General features: G+C 38.0%; 1 protein-coding gene across 1 annotated transcript in view; it reads right to left on the reverse strand.

Moving 5' to 3' along the window:
• Positions 1-16,313, reverse strand: part of Neto1 (neuropilin and tolloid like 1) — a 104,026-nt gene that overhangs the window by 18,323 nt on the left and 69,390 nt on the right. Inside the window, exon 7 of the mRNA XM_051202082.1 lies at positions 7,854-8,082. Within this exon, the coding sequence (XP_051058039.1) occupies positions 7,854-8,082 (229 nt within the window). The remainder of the gene's footprint in view (positions 1-7,853; positions 8,083-16,313) is intronic.

The raw sequence follows: 16,313 nt of genomic DNA on the forward strand, positions 1-16,313 counted from the left end.
TTGCTTCAGCTCAGGAAAGGCGGGGAGGCTGTGTCCCAGATTTAAGCCTAGCCCTTTGTAACAGGCCTCAAACAGCTATCGTCGAAATGGGTGAACCTTGGCATTCCCTGAACTCCTGCATACTGGGTTCTTCCGGTGGTTTGAAAGAAAATGGCCTCCAAAGGGAATGGCACTATTAGGACCTGCAGCTTTGTTGCAGTGAGTGTGGCCTTGCTGGAGGAAATGCGTCACTGTGGAGGTGGGATTTGAGGTTGCATATATGCCACCACGATGATGGTGGACTAAACTTCTGACACTGCAAGCCACCCAATTAAATGTTCTCCTCTATAAGAGTTGCCCATCGTCATGGTGTCTCTTCACAGCAGTAGAAACCCTGACTGAGACAGTTCTCATGAGTAAAAGTGTAGCTTAGAAAAGTAGTGGGATCTAAGGAAACATTGTAAGATGGAGCCTTCCCTAACCATACCTTTATAAGATCCTGGTTGCAAGACTCTACCAGAAGGAACAGCAAGCCAAGACAAGGTTCATCGCATGGGTGGTGCATGCCAGAGTAGTGACTTTCATTTGCCCATCGGCACCACTCCACCCAGCTCAGCATCATGTTCTGTGCTTACCACAGGGACCACCGCTAAGTCTCAGAGCTGGTGGTCCAGGCTCACTCCCATCAACCACTCAGAGTCTACTGCTGCTGTGTGCACAGCTGCTGATTCCGTGCACTCTGGCACACAGCCTCCCTGCCTTTCCTGAGGTTCTAAATGCATGGTAATTATTGCATCATAGAAAACCATGAGTAATCTTATTTACTTAAATATAATTGACCCCTTCAGAAAGTCTTATTTTTAGACTTTTAATGTTTAACTAAATCAATTCATATTTCATGTAGGCAAAAAACAATAATCTAAAATTATTATTTTCTACATATATGTACTGGATAGGTAATGGATATTTCATGTTAAGTATTTATGTGCTGTATTTACAAGAATATGTGTATAGTGTGGGTGCTTTTGTTAATTACTTTATTTTAGCAAAGAGAGACCTCAACACCCACCCCAAAAGTGATACGCTTCCTCCCTTTGGCGGCCAAGTTCTTTCAAACTGCCATCTCCAAACTGTTTTCTTCCTTTTCTAAACTAAGCTGAAGGGTGACAACTAAACGTAATGACTGAAGGCATACCTTTCTGTTACTGCTATATGTAGTCTCATAGAAGGCCATGTGCACTCTTCTAAGATTGTTTATTTCGTTTTTCCCTTTTCTAATACAGTTATTGTCATTTTCTTACTGAATTCTTGTCGTGATATTTTGTTTATTATCTAACAAATGAAGCTTGCCTGAAGATCGGAGAAGCAAGGCTGGACACTCCAGTCAGCCATAGAGATCAGGTAGTGGTGATAGCCCATTTAATCCCATTAGCCACACTAGTTAGACACAGAAGCTTGGCAGTGGTGGTGCATGCCTTTGGTCCCAGCACTAGGGAGGAATATAGGGTGGTGGAGACAGGGGTGCAGTGTACTCACTCTGTCATCACACTGAGCACAGGATCGCCCCAGCCTTGGTAGAGGTGAGAACTCGCTAGCTGACAGATTCGCTTCTTTGAATTTTCACCTTTCCCCCTTTAATATCTGTCTCTGGGTTTTTATTATTCGCGCTACACATTCTTAAGTTTTTTTATAGGATTAAATACAATGATTTATCTTGACACTTGTTCGCCTGTTCTTCTTTCCCCTTGCATTTCAGCTATGGTATTTTTTCATCGATACAAATATTAAATATAGAGATTTTATTACCTACTTTATGCGTTGTGTCTATTTTAGAAAGACTTGCCAAAATATGACATACATTCGGCTTTTTTTTTCCCAGCATACTTTATGTACTGTTGATATTTAAATCTATGCCATCTGTTATTTATGTTTCTGTATGACATATACAGTAAATATTTCCTACATTAATAAAAATATGCTTAATCTGCTTTAAACACAGCCATTTATAATGGTGTGATATTGAAATCTACACCCTAGAGAGGAGAACCCTACTACTGCTACACTCTTGAGCCAGTATAATTTACAACTGCAATCTATGTATTTATCCTCACACCCATGGATAAATGTAGTTCCCACGCCTCATCAAAGGAGCACCTTCTTCTATCAGATGGAGACCACAAGTGTTCAAAATCCAGAGAACAACTGGCTGTTCTTTGGCTGCCCTCAGTTGGTAAGTCTACAACACAACTCCTACACCTCAGGCTCAGAAAACATCACAGTAAGAGCCAGAGGACTAGCATGTACTGTGGAAGGAAAGATGCCCCCACGAAATCTCAATATTATGGTTGTTTAAATAAGACCTTCACAATGACAACGGTAGTTCAGAAATCACCCAGCCATTTTCATATAATCTCTGTTGGTTAGAAGCTAAGTGCAAACGTCATAATTTAAAAACATGGCATCCAAGAGAAAGAGAGAATATAGCGGAGCTTTGGTGGAGGGGTTTTTTAATTGAGAAAAGTGAGTGGGAAAGGGGTGATAGGAGAGGGGAGATTGCCCTCTGGTGGCAGGAGTGAAAAAAAAAAGAGTAAGGCAGAGAGAGGAGGGAGACAGAGAGACAGGCAGAGAAGCAGGAATACACACAAACACACACACACACACACACACACACACACACGCACACAGAGAGAGAGAGAGAGGCAGATAGACAGACACACACATGCACACACACACACACACAGAGGCAGATAGACAGACACACACACATGCACACACACACACACACACACACAGAGAGAGAGAGAGAGAGAGAGAGAGAGAGAGGAGGTGGACAGGGCCTTTTTAAGAGGGAATGTAGTGAATGTGCACAGGTGGTGCTCTTAGGCTGCAGCTGAGGACATATCCTGCCTGAACCCCAAGGGCAGGCCAGTACAGATGCCTGAATTTTAACAAGAGGATCACCACAAAAGTTTCAATGCAGGCATCAGCTGTAGCTCTGATCTTCAACTTTGTGCAGATTCCTTTTCCCAGAATTTTAGACTATGTGAAACTCAAATTCTTGGAATTGCCTGACTCAGTTCCTCATTTCTCTACTTGTTTGTGGCCAAAAACTCTTTGAACTCCAGTGTCTGATGCCCTAAGATGCAATCAGTTCACACATGACTCCTCTAGTCACAACTGGATTATGTTTCGTAGAGTTTTCCGGTTTGATCAGGTCTTACCTTTTTTATTCATTATCTTGTAACTATTTGATAAAGGATTCACAATCTCAGGGACATTTTGCCACAGAATACAAACAGCACCATTCACTTCAGAAGATATCTGTAGATCCTGGTGTCCTGTGAGTATTCTATCTGTATGAGCAGCTGTATCATGGGTATTCTATCTATTGGTGCTACTGCATTATGGCTACTTTTTTCTAGGTGTGGATATACTGTGGACATTCTATCTGCAGATGCTGCTTTATCATGGGTATTCTATTTATAAGTGCTGATGTATCTCAAGAATTCTAGCTATACGGAGAGTATTCTATCTGTAGATGCTATTGTATCCTGGGAATTCTATCTGTAGGTGCTGCTGTATCATAGGTATTATAGACTGTTTTTTATATGATGAGAACTTTTTACCTCATCTAAGAATAACCCTTCACAATTCCCTTGACATCAAAAGGATATTATGTGCAATTTAATAAAAAAAATAGACCTCCTACTTTGACTTATAAGTTGACATGAAACCACACGTACTGTGCTATTTGAGCAATTTATTGTCAATAATTTCCATATGATCCTAAAGCATTCAGCATTTAAACATATCTTTTACTTTGCTTATCTCTTTACAACAGGCATTTCCTGCTCACCTATCAAATACTGATAATGTGCAAAAAGCTTTGCCTGGGAGCAGAAGAATGAAAAGCTCTCTAGAAGTGAGAAGTGTCCTGACTTGTGGGATGCACCCAATCCCATTACTGAATTCACACACAAAAACCGGGGTCTCCAGCTTCCCCGCATTGACGTGGAGTCAATGCTAAATAAGCACTTCTGCCATAATTGGTTACAAATAAATGTGCTAAAAGTTAAATACTAAACATAATCTTTCTAACCACATGATTCCTTAGGATAAAAATCAGTGACTGTGGAAAGTGATCTTAATATATTTAGCTGTATTATTAGAAACACTTTGACATAAGTCAGTAAGATAAAACTCAATTTATTGGTAATAATTCATCAGTGTGAAGACCCATCATTGACTCTGAGAAGCCCCAAATAAAGCAGGAGAGAGAGAGAGACATTACACACCTAGAAACTCACACACATAATCATGCATATATGTACACATGTGTCCATATACACAAGTGTGAACACTCACACAAAAAGTACACACGTGATATCTGTGCTAATTATAGATATCAGTTAGTCTGTCGCCAGAACAAGCCTAAAAGCTGCATGTCCATCCCTCCAAACCCCAAGTCTGCCTTGTTATGACTGATGGAGTCTACATACACTGTGTTATCAGCAACAGACAAGAGAATAATGCACTACAAACAACTACAGTCATCACTATCGTTCACGATGCAGGTCTAGACTTGTTGCAGAGCTAACGCTGCACAAAGCCACTCTAGGCGAGGAGCCTGAAGGTTCTACAATGAATCTCCTTGACACCAGTATAAGAACCCATCTCAATGTTTCTAACACATGCATTTCAAACAGGAGCCCACTTGATATTTTTTCACAGTTTCTGCACCTTATCTAGTAGAACATGGTTCCAATAAATAAAGCAGCACACACACACACACACACACACACACACACACACACAGCTCATTACATAATGACTTTCACCATTTAGTACACAAACACAGTTCTAAACAATGATGGAGAATGAAGGAGAGCAAATAAAAAAAGCCATGATAAAAATCTTTACCAATTATTTAATTTTCTTGTGATGTTATAGTGAAATACAACCCACTTACAAGTGAGGCATTGTTTTTGCACAGTTCTAGAATCTGCAAAGTGCAAGATTGACATACCAGCAAATTTGGTTCATGGTAATGATCAGCTGACAGGTGAAAATACCACACTAGCACCTCACGGGTTGGGAGGAGGGGTATACTCACTGAGGAGATTGCCTGTGAAGCCCAATCCCATTAATGAGTGTTTGCCTTTGAAATCTAATCATTTTACAAGGATCCCACCTCCTAAAGGTTTCATATTGGTTATTAGGTTCTTAACAAATGGAATTTGAGGAATTTATAGACATCATTTGAGTTTCACCTGACAAACTAACCATATTTTGTGCAACAACAGAGAATATTTGATATAACATGCAAGAAAATCAAGATCACACAAGATGACTTCGGTAAAAACTCATTGCAAATTAATGTAACAATCCCAGAAACTGTTGTTGTAACGCCCGCCCCTTGTTCCAAAACAAGTAGATCTCCTCTCCTATGGAAGAACTTAACGGGTTAGGTGGACTTCCCTTCGATATTGAAGGAGCATCCTATATCCTGCAGACTGTTCATTGTTACAGTTACTCACTAAATAGTTTTAATAGCTTATAAAGTCACAGACACTGAGATGCTGTATTTTCTCTTAACTATACTTACATGGTAGGTTCATAGCATGACACATAATACCATTTCTTATATGCATGCGGATTTATAAATACTCATAGAAATCAATAATCCATTTTAGAGGTAAAAGGGACCTTAGTTGTCAGCTGAAATTTCCTGCTATCCCACACATGGTCAAGCTTCCCAATGGCTTATTTTCCCCATAAAAATACCAAAATGTGAGCTATAGGGTTTCATTTTGATTACTGTAGCATCCCATGCACCTGATATCTTTTATTTTTTGTATGATTACTGCAAGTCCTTTAATTATACACCTAAGTGTGCTTTCCTCATAATGAAGTTATTGGCTCATATTGCACTCGAGTAAAATAAAATCTTGAATTGTAGCGGATGTTTTAAATTTAGCAATATATTTCTCATTTATCCATATTAAATTTTACGGTGCAGTAGATAAAATTTGCAGATTTTTCATGATATTTGAGAGATTCCCACAGTACTTTGCCATTCTATATTTTTGACATGAAATTAGATGGGGGGATCTCAGTAAGTCATGATTCCAGATTGTAAAGAACATTTTAAGAACTTCTCACACTAGGGGCCAGGCTAGACAGCTGAGCATCTAAAATTGTGCTTGCCACATAAGCCTGATGAACTGTTTGATCCCTGGAAGGAAAGAACCAACTCCACAATGTTATCCTCTACTGTCACGTGTGTGGTATGGGACACTCCCCATGGTTCATGCACACATGTCACACAAGACAACAATAAATTAATAATACAAAACCACCACACAATATCAAGGCTAATTCTAGCCCATCACTGTGAATGCTATCTGAACTTTTCTTTTTGTAGTGAGAAAACTTAATGTTCATTTCTTAGCTTTGCACAGGAGAAAAATGTATCATCGCTGACTAGGCGCAACAGTTCTGTAATGCCTACATCAAAATATCGTGTCACATATGGCGAATGCATAATGTGTTATATAAATTAAAGGTAGTAAGAAAGAACTGTCAAGGCCAAAATAACAAAAGTAACAGATCCCATGTTAACTATATTCCACAGAACACGTAGATTGTAATTCATACTTTTAAAATGCAGACCCTTATCAAAGGCACACTGCACTAAATATGTCTGAGCAATGAGATATGACCCGCCAAAAATTACAGTAAGAATTTCTTCACATTCAAGTCTAGAAAATAGGAGATTATTTTTCAAATACCATAATGAAATAAAGATCCAAGACCTCCAGTATTTAAATTAACCACTGAGATGAAGACAGAGCCTTCACCATGTATAAACAACACACAGCTGGGCAGGATATTTAACTCACTTGAAGTCCATGGTACTATTTAGAGAGATCAAGTGACATTCAAGGATTCTTGTGCCACCGAATACCCTGGCTGCATAATTAGAAAGGAAACTGAAAGCCAAAAGTATTTGTGTGTTTTATAAAGTGATTATCTAAAACTTTTAACAATTCTGTACTTAAAAATCTTGGCACACTGCACTGTTTCCATCAAGAGATGCCGTAGAAGGCTCTGAGCTTTTTCTCTTTTCTATTTAAACAAAATGCATAGCTTCCAAATACAAGGCTCGTATCCTTTAAAGCTGAATTTCTTGGCATTTTCTTTCATTTGCTTATATCTGTGAACCATGAAATGCCCTAAGTTCCCTAAGAATGCCTCAATATATCTGTTCATGATGCTTGTTAGGCTATAATTTTCACAATTAAAAATTTATGGAAACAAAGATGTACTTTTCAGTAGCTTTAAACATCATCACGTCACTTAGACATATTCTGATTTTTTTTTTCTCTAATTCTCTGTCTTCCCAAGCAATCCTCTCTTCCCTCACTTTAACTATGGCTCTGCAGAGGCAAGCCCGTCCAGATTAAACGAGACTAAGACTTCTACAGAAGCTTACTAAAGCCAATACATCAAACATTTTATGAAGTTCTGGAAACCGGTATATAAACTCAAGCTTCATCAGAAACTGCAGCACCGCCTCCATATTCCTGGGAAGAGCTAACATAAAGACAAACAAAATCCATCATTTCCCAGTGGAAGAGCATTCACTCGCTTAAGGGAGGCTGTGATGCAAATAGGGAAGTAAGTACTGAGAATGTGATAAGTAACTCCCTGCATCAGATTGAGGGAGAAAGGAACCTCACTGGTTTTAACCACTTATTAGGGAACATCCTGCTGTGCCCAAACTGCATGAAGAAAACCCCATTAGCAGCTGAGGAGCTTTGCAGCCCAGGGACACATCTGAAGGACAACCAGCCAAGTAAAGAGAACCTTACGCTCTTGGAAGGATGTGAAGAGCATCTGAAACCTGCTGTTGCGGCTGCCCTCGTCCGCCCACATGCGGATCACCCCCAGGCCTGTGCGCAGCATCACGTCATTAGCCACGGTGCTACAGAACTTGGCCTTCAAGTCCTCCACCGAGCTGCTGCCATCATACACCGCCACGAAGTTCCTTTTACATTCATTTGAATTCTGCATCTCATAGTCCAAGAAACGCAAGTAAATCTGCAAAACAAAGATAAAACAATCCGCTCATTCCCGCTACAACCTCCTTCTGTCTTTTCAGTCTCACAAGACAGCCTTGATTGCAATCAGCCCCATTATTTCCCGTCGACGACCACAGCCAGACAAACTAGTGCAAAGCAAATTATCTTTAATATTTCTTCTCAAGTGTTATTATGCTTTTTTTTTTAAAGAAAAACTTAAATGTGCCATTTCCTTTAGCTAAGTATTTTTTGCCCAAATGATCCTGATGTCATCCTGTGATGTATCTGAAACAACACCGTTTAGCTTTGGATATGGATGTACTTTAAATATTTTTTATGTATTCTTGTTCAAGTGCCCTTGTTGCTTTATGTTGAAAAAAAAAATGTATACAAAGAACAAAACTAAAGGAAAACGAAACTTTGAAAGCTCCTGATTTTAGTCTGTTTAGATTACACTTACTCAGCCTTTTCGGTGAAGCATATTAAAACCGTTTCAAAAGGCCAGTCTAGCCTTTTTCATACTTAAAATCAGGCCACTCAGCTAAATCTATACACATAGAAGTTAAATTAGCCCTTAGCATTTAAAGAATACAATGTATCACGAAACCAAGTCGTCATACGTCATCATTATAGGCTCCTGACAATTTTGTGACTCACATGTCAATGTACTCAGATGTGACAACTCACAGAGTATAAACTACAAGTGAGACAGGAGGTCTCTGTGGCTCCATAGTCCACACTCCTTCCTCAAGGACACTCTGTGGTGAAGAGATTTTATCTGACTGGCTTCCAGTGTGTATCCAGATTCCCAAGTGATTGATTCCAGAAGAGATGAGACTACAAAGGACTCAGGTGAGTCATCCTTCCATTCAGCAATATCCACAACCTAGACTTTCAGCTGGTCGCAGCCATAATTCAAGGCATTGTGCCAACAACAGTAAGCAAGGAATGAAGCACTTGCTGAAGAGTGTGCTAAATCATTACACCAATATAGAATGTGAACTCCGTTGAACATTACATTTTGGCTTTACATTTTATCATTTAACCGTGCCTATCTATAGCTTATTGTATTTAAATTAGATTTAACTTTATATGACACGCATACAAACTTAAAGGTATACATTTATTTTAAGTTCACTTTCAAATTTCTATATTAACTCTCTTGTTGTTATTTCTATACTAACTTTTGGTTGTTATTTCTACAACTAAGAAACTTGTAGGACAACCCCCCCCCCCAGATCTGGAAATATCTACCCTGTTTAAAATTTCAACAATTCAGTTCATACAAGCATTTTATTGCCCTTAACTGCTATTAAGACATAATAATTAGTTTCTCTTACAAATCAGTTATATGCCTTGTCCCCCTGAAACAGGGCATTTCAACAACCTCCTCAAAACTGTGTTATCTGTTAGAGTCAGTGTCTGCCATGTGGCTCAAGTCTCAACCCAGCCAAACTTAATACTCGTGAGTACAAAGTCAACGATCCATGCCTCTGGCCCGAATCCTCACCGCACAACCATCTAGAAACCTTGCTAGGGCAGACATCTCCCCCTTTCCCTGCCAGCACTGTGTTTCTGTTCCAACACCCTACACTTCTTCATGCTTGAGCAGTAAGCATTTACTTGGGGGAACTGGTTCCTGCTGTTTGTAGCAACTCCTTGCAGGTGTGTGGAAGTTGAGTTCAGTTACTACATTCCCAATTATAAAAAACGCCTCCTACTGGGCCGCCTCCCTCACTCCAACAGCCTTTCCCTTTATTCCCTCCTTGCTCAGTTAGAACCTAACATATTTTAAGCTGCAGCTCCTGCAGCTCTACCTTTCTTCTCAACTAACTAGATCTCACATTTTCCTTACTACTTTCATGTGCATCCTCCATATATTTACTGGCTGCCCGTACACTCGACTATCTTAAGTATTACAAATGATGATTATGCACATGGGTTACAGTCAATAGTAACAATTGTTTAGAATAACTCTCAAGACAAACGGTTACGTGGATCTAAAGTATATGAAGCATAATACCATAAATATATTGTAGGCCTGTGTGAGCTGGGAATGAGCTGAGGTGGCTCACACCAGGTCACCCTGACGATGTAACTTTGAGAAGGCAGGACATATATGTGAAATATGAGGAGGTGAATGGAATTGAGCAATATGGAGAACTGGACTTTTACCCTGATTTTTCATACAACGAAGGTTTCATATGTAGGATTTCTGTCGGTTTCTAGCTACTCTGGATGAATTTGAAGTAGCTGACTTGTCAAGACCATTTACGCCACATAGTCTAAGGAAGTGCCCATTGTGGCCATGTCCAGATCATTGTTTTATCATATTCAACATAAATGTTATCCACTACTCCCATCATCCATGTGGAGTTTATTCTTCCCAACATAATGCATTTCTGAAATTATCCACAGTATCCCAGAAATGTCCAGATTAAGAAAGTCTGATTTTGTTTTTGTTTCTGTTTTTTTTATGGGGGGGGCAAGTGTTTCTAGCACTTTTCTGAAGATCCTGCTAGCCAAAGTAGAGAAGAGAATCTTTCTCTAACAGCTTGGTAACTCCTCTGCTTTCTTTGCTGGGGATATATTATATTTAAGTGTTCCAGGAAAAAATCTGGGAGATGTACTTAATGCTTTCTGCTTCCGAGTTTTCCAAGTCTAGTCACTCTGTTTTTGCAAAAGATCGCCATTGCCTACAGGGGTGGGTTTGCTTGGTGGGTACATAATTAATATAAATGTGTGACTAGTTAGAAAGCTATACTACAAGTGAACAGCACAGTGGCCTGAATTGATCTTAGCAGAGTTAACTGAAGTGTGTGGGGACAGAGATGAACTGAAAACTTGTTAAGTAGACAAATCACACAAAGGGGCTTTTGAAAACTGCACCTTTTCCTCAGGTTTGAAAACCAGGTGGGTTGTGGTGTTATTTCATTGAAGAGAGCAAGGAAGGTAGGAAAGTTTGGATACTCGAGAAAAGAATATGCCCTTTAAATATTTGTATATATAGTTCTCTGGGGCTCCCATCTTGGTCAAAGAAGTTTCTCGTGGAACATTGGCAGTAACATATTTCTGCTCAAAGAGCTGAATGTCCCCACAAGGGCTCAGTAGTTGATAAGACAACTACATATCTCCTTGCAGGCTCACAGAGCAATGCAGAAAGGGGGGGCAAAAAAAAAAGTGTCTCCGAGCTGGAGGGACTAGTGATGTGAAAATGTGAAATACTGTTCTCTGCATACAGTATGGCTCTTGTATACATGAACTCACAGCAGGGGTTACCTGTGTAAGTTCTACCCAAGATCAAGTCAATTTAGAAAACCCAGTATGGTTGTGCAGAGATGGGGCTCTCAAGACTCAGCCCCAGCTGAGGTGATGTTGGTAACTGATGGGATCTGGGGGCGGGAGGAATAGTTATTGTTCTTTAGGCATATGGCCAGTGATACACCTCAGTGGGTGATCCAATGCGCAGTCTCACATATGGAGGGGTAATTGGACTCAGTGTGTTTAAATAATAAATAAATAAAATAAGTTCAAGGTTGGCATGAAGTTGGAAGTTGTTTTGGGAAAGAAAATGGGTGAATGAGGCATGGCTATGGACAAATTATATTTACACTGATATGAAATTTTGAAATTTTGAATTAATGGAGAAACCATAAATCTGAAAAATGGTAAATCTAAATTTTTGCCATATGTGTCACTGCGTCTTTCACACGCTCACATGAAAGGCTTTTTAGAAGAAGGCGTCTTTCGGATGGTCTCTACCGGAAAGGCAGAGAAGGGACTAAAGCCATAACTCGCTTAAGAAACGTAGTAAAACCAATGTGAGTCTCTGAGGCAAGTTCTGTTTTTTAGATTATTTTCATTGTGTTGCCTTGCTGTGTCCAGAATAATAGCAGTCTGGAAGCTCTATAAAAATTAAATGAGAGCCTGCCAGTTTTTGTAAGATAACAAAATTGTGAAGTGCAATAAAAAAAAGTCAGAATGCACGTAGTATATTATAAACTACTCAGCAATAAGTCCAGCATAGCTTATCACTCTTAAAAGAGCGTACAAATGCAATTGAGAAACGCACAGATTTGCCAGCCAGGGAAACGTCCACTACAACAGGTGACCCATCACAGACCACTTTTTAAAGAATACAACACAAAACAACCGTGGAAATCAGTAGTTTTGCAAAGTTTAACAAAAACAACTATGTACCCACAGAAATAAAAATAATGAAAGTAAATGACTAACCAAAACTACAAAAACACAAAACAGTTTTTCATTTGACACCTTCAAGTCCAGGTGCTTCAGCTCCTTAATGTGCATGAGCGCTTTTCCAATGGCTTATACTGTAAGCTGAAGCAGACTGGGATACTAATTCTTTATTATTAGAAAGGACTTTGTGTGCTGGCAATCACTCTTAGACCTGAATTAACACTTTTCTACAGTTTCCAACAACAGATTACTGCAACAAGAAATTAGTGCAACAGCATATTAGTGCAAGAACTGTTGAGATTTACAAAAGTTGAGTCTGATTTTTGAAGTGACGTGGAATTTTTAACACTGTTTATGTTTGTACTTTGGATCTGCCTGATACCAATCCACTCAGTATCCTCATTGCATCCTTAGGGGATCCTCTACATTCTTAGAGAAAACATTTAGAAAATATTCATATGCTGTAAATTCCAGAGGGAAAGTTATTATATTTAAAGAAAAAACTTTAATAAAATAAAAACAAATTGGGGAAAGTCCCTGTAAAGTCAGAAATTTCAATTTTGCGTGAGTCTGTGAAACACGTTGATGAAGTCAGTAAAACTCAGTGGCAAAATTGTGCCACTTTGAAAATAAATGATTATCTTAAAAAGAAACTTTAAAGTTAGGGCTATTTAATATTGAAGCTGTTCAATTGTTAGAAAGTCAGTTTGCCAACTGGGCTAAAGTTTTACATTTGACATTCTGCAGTGTCTGTTTTACCACAGAGTCACTGACAGGCATGTGTTTGTGATGAACAGTGATGGGCTATATCTTAAAGGTATTTTTCCTCATAGAACTCTGTTTATGAAGGAGGTACACAACTACCTATACTAGATTTTGTATGAACACTTGTGTAGTATTTATGATTATTTTGGACTTCAGTTTTTCTATTTAATAGGAAACTAAAGTGTTGGAGTACTGCTTTTGCTTCACTGAAATAAGAGCTGTCTGTCTATAAGCTAAATTTATTTCAAGGAAAACATACTGATCAAAAATTTCCTCAATAGCTGCAGCCTCAGTCACGTAAATTGCTCCTTGCTAATTTCAATAATATCTTCCTGGTCTTGGAGGGAAACTTCCAATAGCTTACCATAAATATTGCCTCAAACTCCTTGCTATTGTTTATTTTTATAAGAATAAACTTAGCTATTTATTTATGCAGGAGTTGAAATAAGAAATATTAGTCATGGAAACAACTTATGAGCCTTTTTAACTTTGTGGACATCTAACAGTGTTAAGTGTTTATACTAAGTGTAATATGGTAGACATTCTATTCAATTATCTTTTTCTTAGAAAATTAATCCAACATCTGGAAATATAGTTTCGTAGTTAAAAGCACTTTTTGCTCTTGGAAGAAGACACAAATTCACTTACCAGCACCCACTGCTGGTGGCTCATAATCACCTGGATCCCTAGCTGCAGGGAATCTGATTCTTTCTTCTGGCTTCTGAGAGCACCTGCACTAATGTGAGGACACACACAACACACACACACACACACACACACACACTCACAAACCCATAATTAAAATAATATAAAAATAAAACAAAGCAAGCTTTGATCATCTATTATATCTATGCTTTCAATTGTTTTGAAGGATTTTCAATTTATACCATAAGCATGGGTTTAGCCCAAGTATACATACTGATTTTCTAACCATAACAACACCTAAATATGAAGTACTCCCCGATTTTAAAAACTATTAAGATAGTCATTATGGCTGGAGTCAGTGTATAGAATTTGTGACACAATGCTTCCAAGGAAAATAATTATTTCAGGTAGCAATTGAAAAAATAAGGAAAAAAAACTCTCTAGTCCCTCTGTGAAGGAAAGAGAAGATGATAAACAGAATAATATATAACTCTAGTGAAATAGTCAGATCCAAATCTCTTCTCAGTGAATCATTTTGATGCATTCTCCTTTTTAATCAATCACAAAGATTTGGAACTGACAGGATGATTCATTGAACAAGACATGGGGAACTTTGGGACATATAAACCATTTCTTGGAGTATCTATTTTCCAAATTGCACTAATATGGAAGAGAGTGTCACATTTATATGCAAAGTGAGTAAATTTAGCTGAACTTACTAAGTAATGCGTTTACAAAGAAATTTTAACACCAGCAGCACAGAAGTTCCTCCTCCTGTGTCATAATGATATGAAAAAAACACATGTCAAGGCAATTATGTGAAACTCAACAGAAAGTCTATTCACAGTAAATACAAGTTGAATCATCTGTAGTCTGACATGTGTTATTGATGATTTCACCTCTGGACATCTTGACATTTGAACCACAGTCTAATGGCCTGTGCCCAGGGCTTTGTGTTTACTGTTTGTGACTGAACAGGTCAGGATTATATCATGTAGAATATTGTATGAATTTGAAGGTTGGAAATCTCCACTTGGAAAAACATGAATAAAAAAATAAATAAAGTAGATTTTGATATTAAAAAATATTAAAGAGATTTTCAGATACATATGGAAAAGTACCAAAACATTTGGGTAGCCCCCTACATTCTCACATTCTATCTACAATTGCTATTTTATTTTAAAATTTCTTGGCTATTATCTACTACATTAAGATTTTCATTTTCATTTTTCTTTTTCTCGTGTATAGAGATAACAAAGGTGGATTCAATTCCTAGAATCTTTGAGACATTTTTTTGTTTCCAGTTCTAATCACTACCCCTTTCTATTGTTATGTAAGAAATTTCCTCAACTTCAGAAGATCCATTTAAGATGATCCATTTATTTCTGTGCAATCCTCAGGTTAGAAGAACTCCAGACTTAGATTCTTCTGCCCATGAAGAGCGCTCTGCTGCGTGATTAGATTAGACTCAGCTGAGCCACCTCCCTTTGCTCAGAGCCATCTTATTGACAGTTTGACTAGTGTCCCTCAAGCACCAGTTACCCAGCAAATTAATTTATTGTAACCAGATGTGGGACTTTGGTGGGAAATTGCAGACATTTCATAAGCTTCTACCACACGTACATCATCACATAAACAGGGTTAACAGTTTGGTGTTTTATGAAGTACAGACTTTTTTTTTTTTTTTTTTTTTACATCGTATGACATTGACTATAAGTAGACTTGCAATGTTTCAATTTAGTAACTAATTTAAATTTAATTTGAAATAAGAAAGTTATATGTAGATAACAAAAGGTAGATTTGTTTGTTTGTTTGTTTTTAGTTCTCCTAAAACATTTATTACTCACTCTCCTTGGAACACACTTGGTGAAACTTTTGATCCTATCTCCTGTGATACTTGGATGAACTTGATCATTTTACTGAATATAGTGGTTCTGAGACATCAGACTGAGCCAGAGCTTTGAGATATTATCCTTGCTTCAGCCCTGCTACTAGAGAGCTAAATGTCTGAGCTGGTCTCAGAACATATATTTATGGGACTTGAGTTTTAACAGGATTTTCATATAATATTATTCAAAAATTACTTGATTTTAATTGTTATGCATTATTCCCCACCAAATTCTTCTTTCATTCCTCCCCTGGAGATTGTTAACACCAAACCTTTAATATATTGAATTCAAATCTGTTTATCACCAGTTCCAAATATAAAATACAGTTCCTAAAACAACGTAGATTAAGAAGATAGCTATGTTGCTCTTTTATTTCTTGATACAATTTATCTTAAATTTTACATGAATTTTCTAAGTACTGTTTTGATAATTTCAATTATCATATATTTAATATTTATAGATATATAATGTATTATGGTTTTATTCCTCTCTCATCACCCTGTCTTATCCCCTCCAATGTTTACTGCCCTTTGTCCAAATAGTCCCTTCTCCCTTTCATGCATTGTCTTAGCCACTGAATTTAGTTGAATTTAATTGCAAGAACAAAAGTGATGAGTCATCATACAACAGCGTGGTCAATTTAACAATAGCAACAATAGAAGAAAATGACATCTCCTCTTCTGGTAACTTTTAACTGCCAATAGTTCCTTAGGAAGGGTAGGGCCTTGTATTTCTTAGGATTTCTATTGCT

This window comes from Phodopus roborovskii, unplaced genomic scaffold, assembly GCF_943737965.1.
Source record: "Phodopus roborovskii unplaced genomic scaffold, PHOROB, whole genome shotgun sequence".
Taxonomy (NCBI): Eukaryota; Metazoa; Chordata; class Mammalia; order Rodentia; family Cricetidae; genus Phodopus; species Phodopus roborovskii.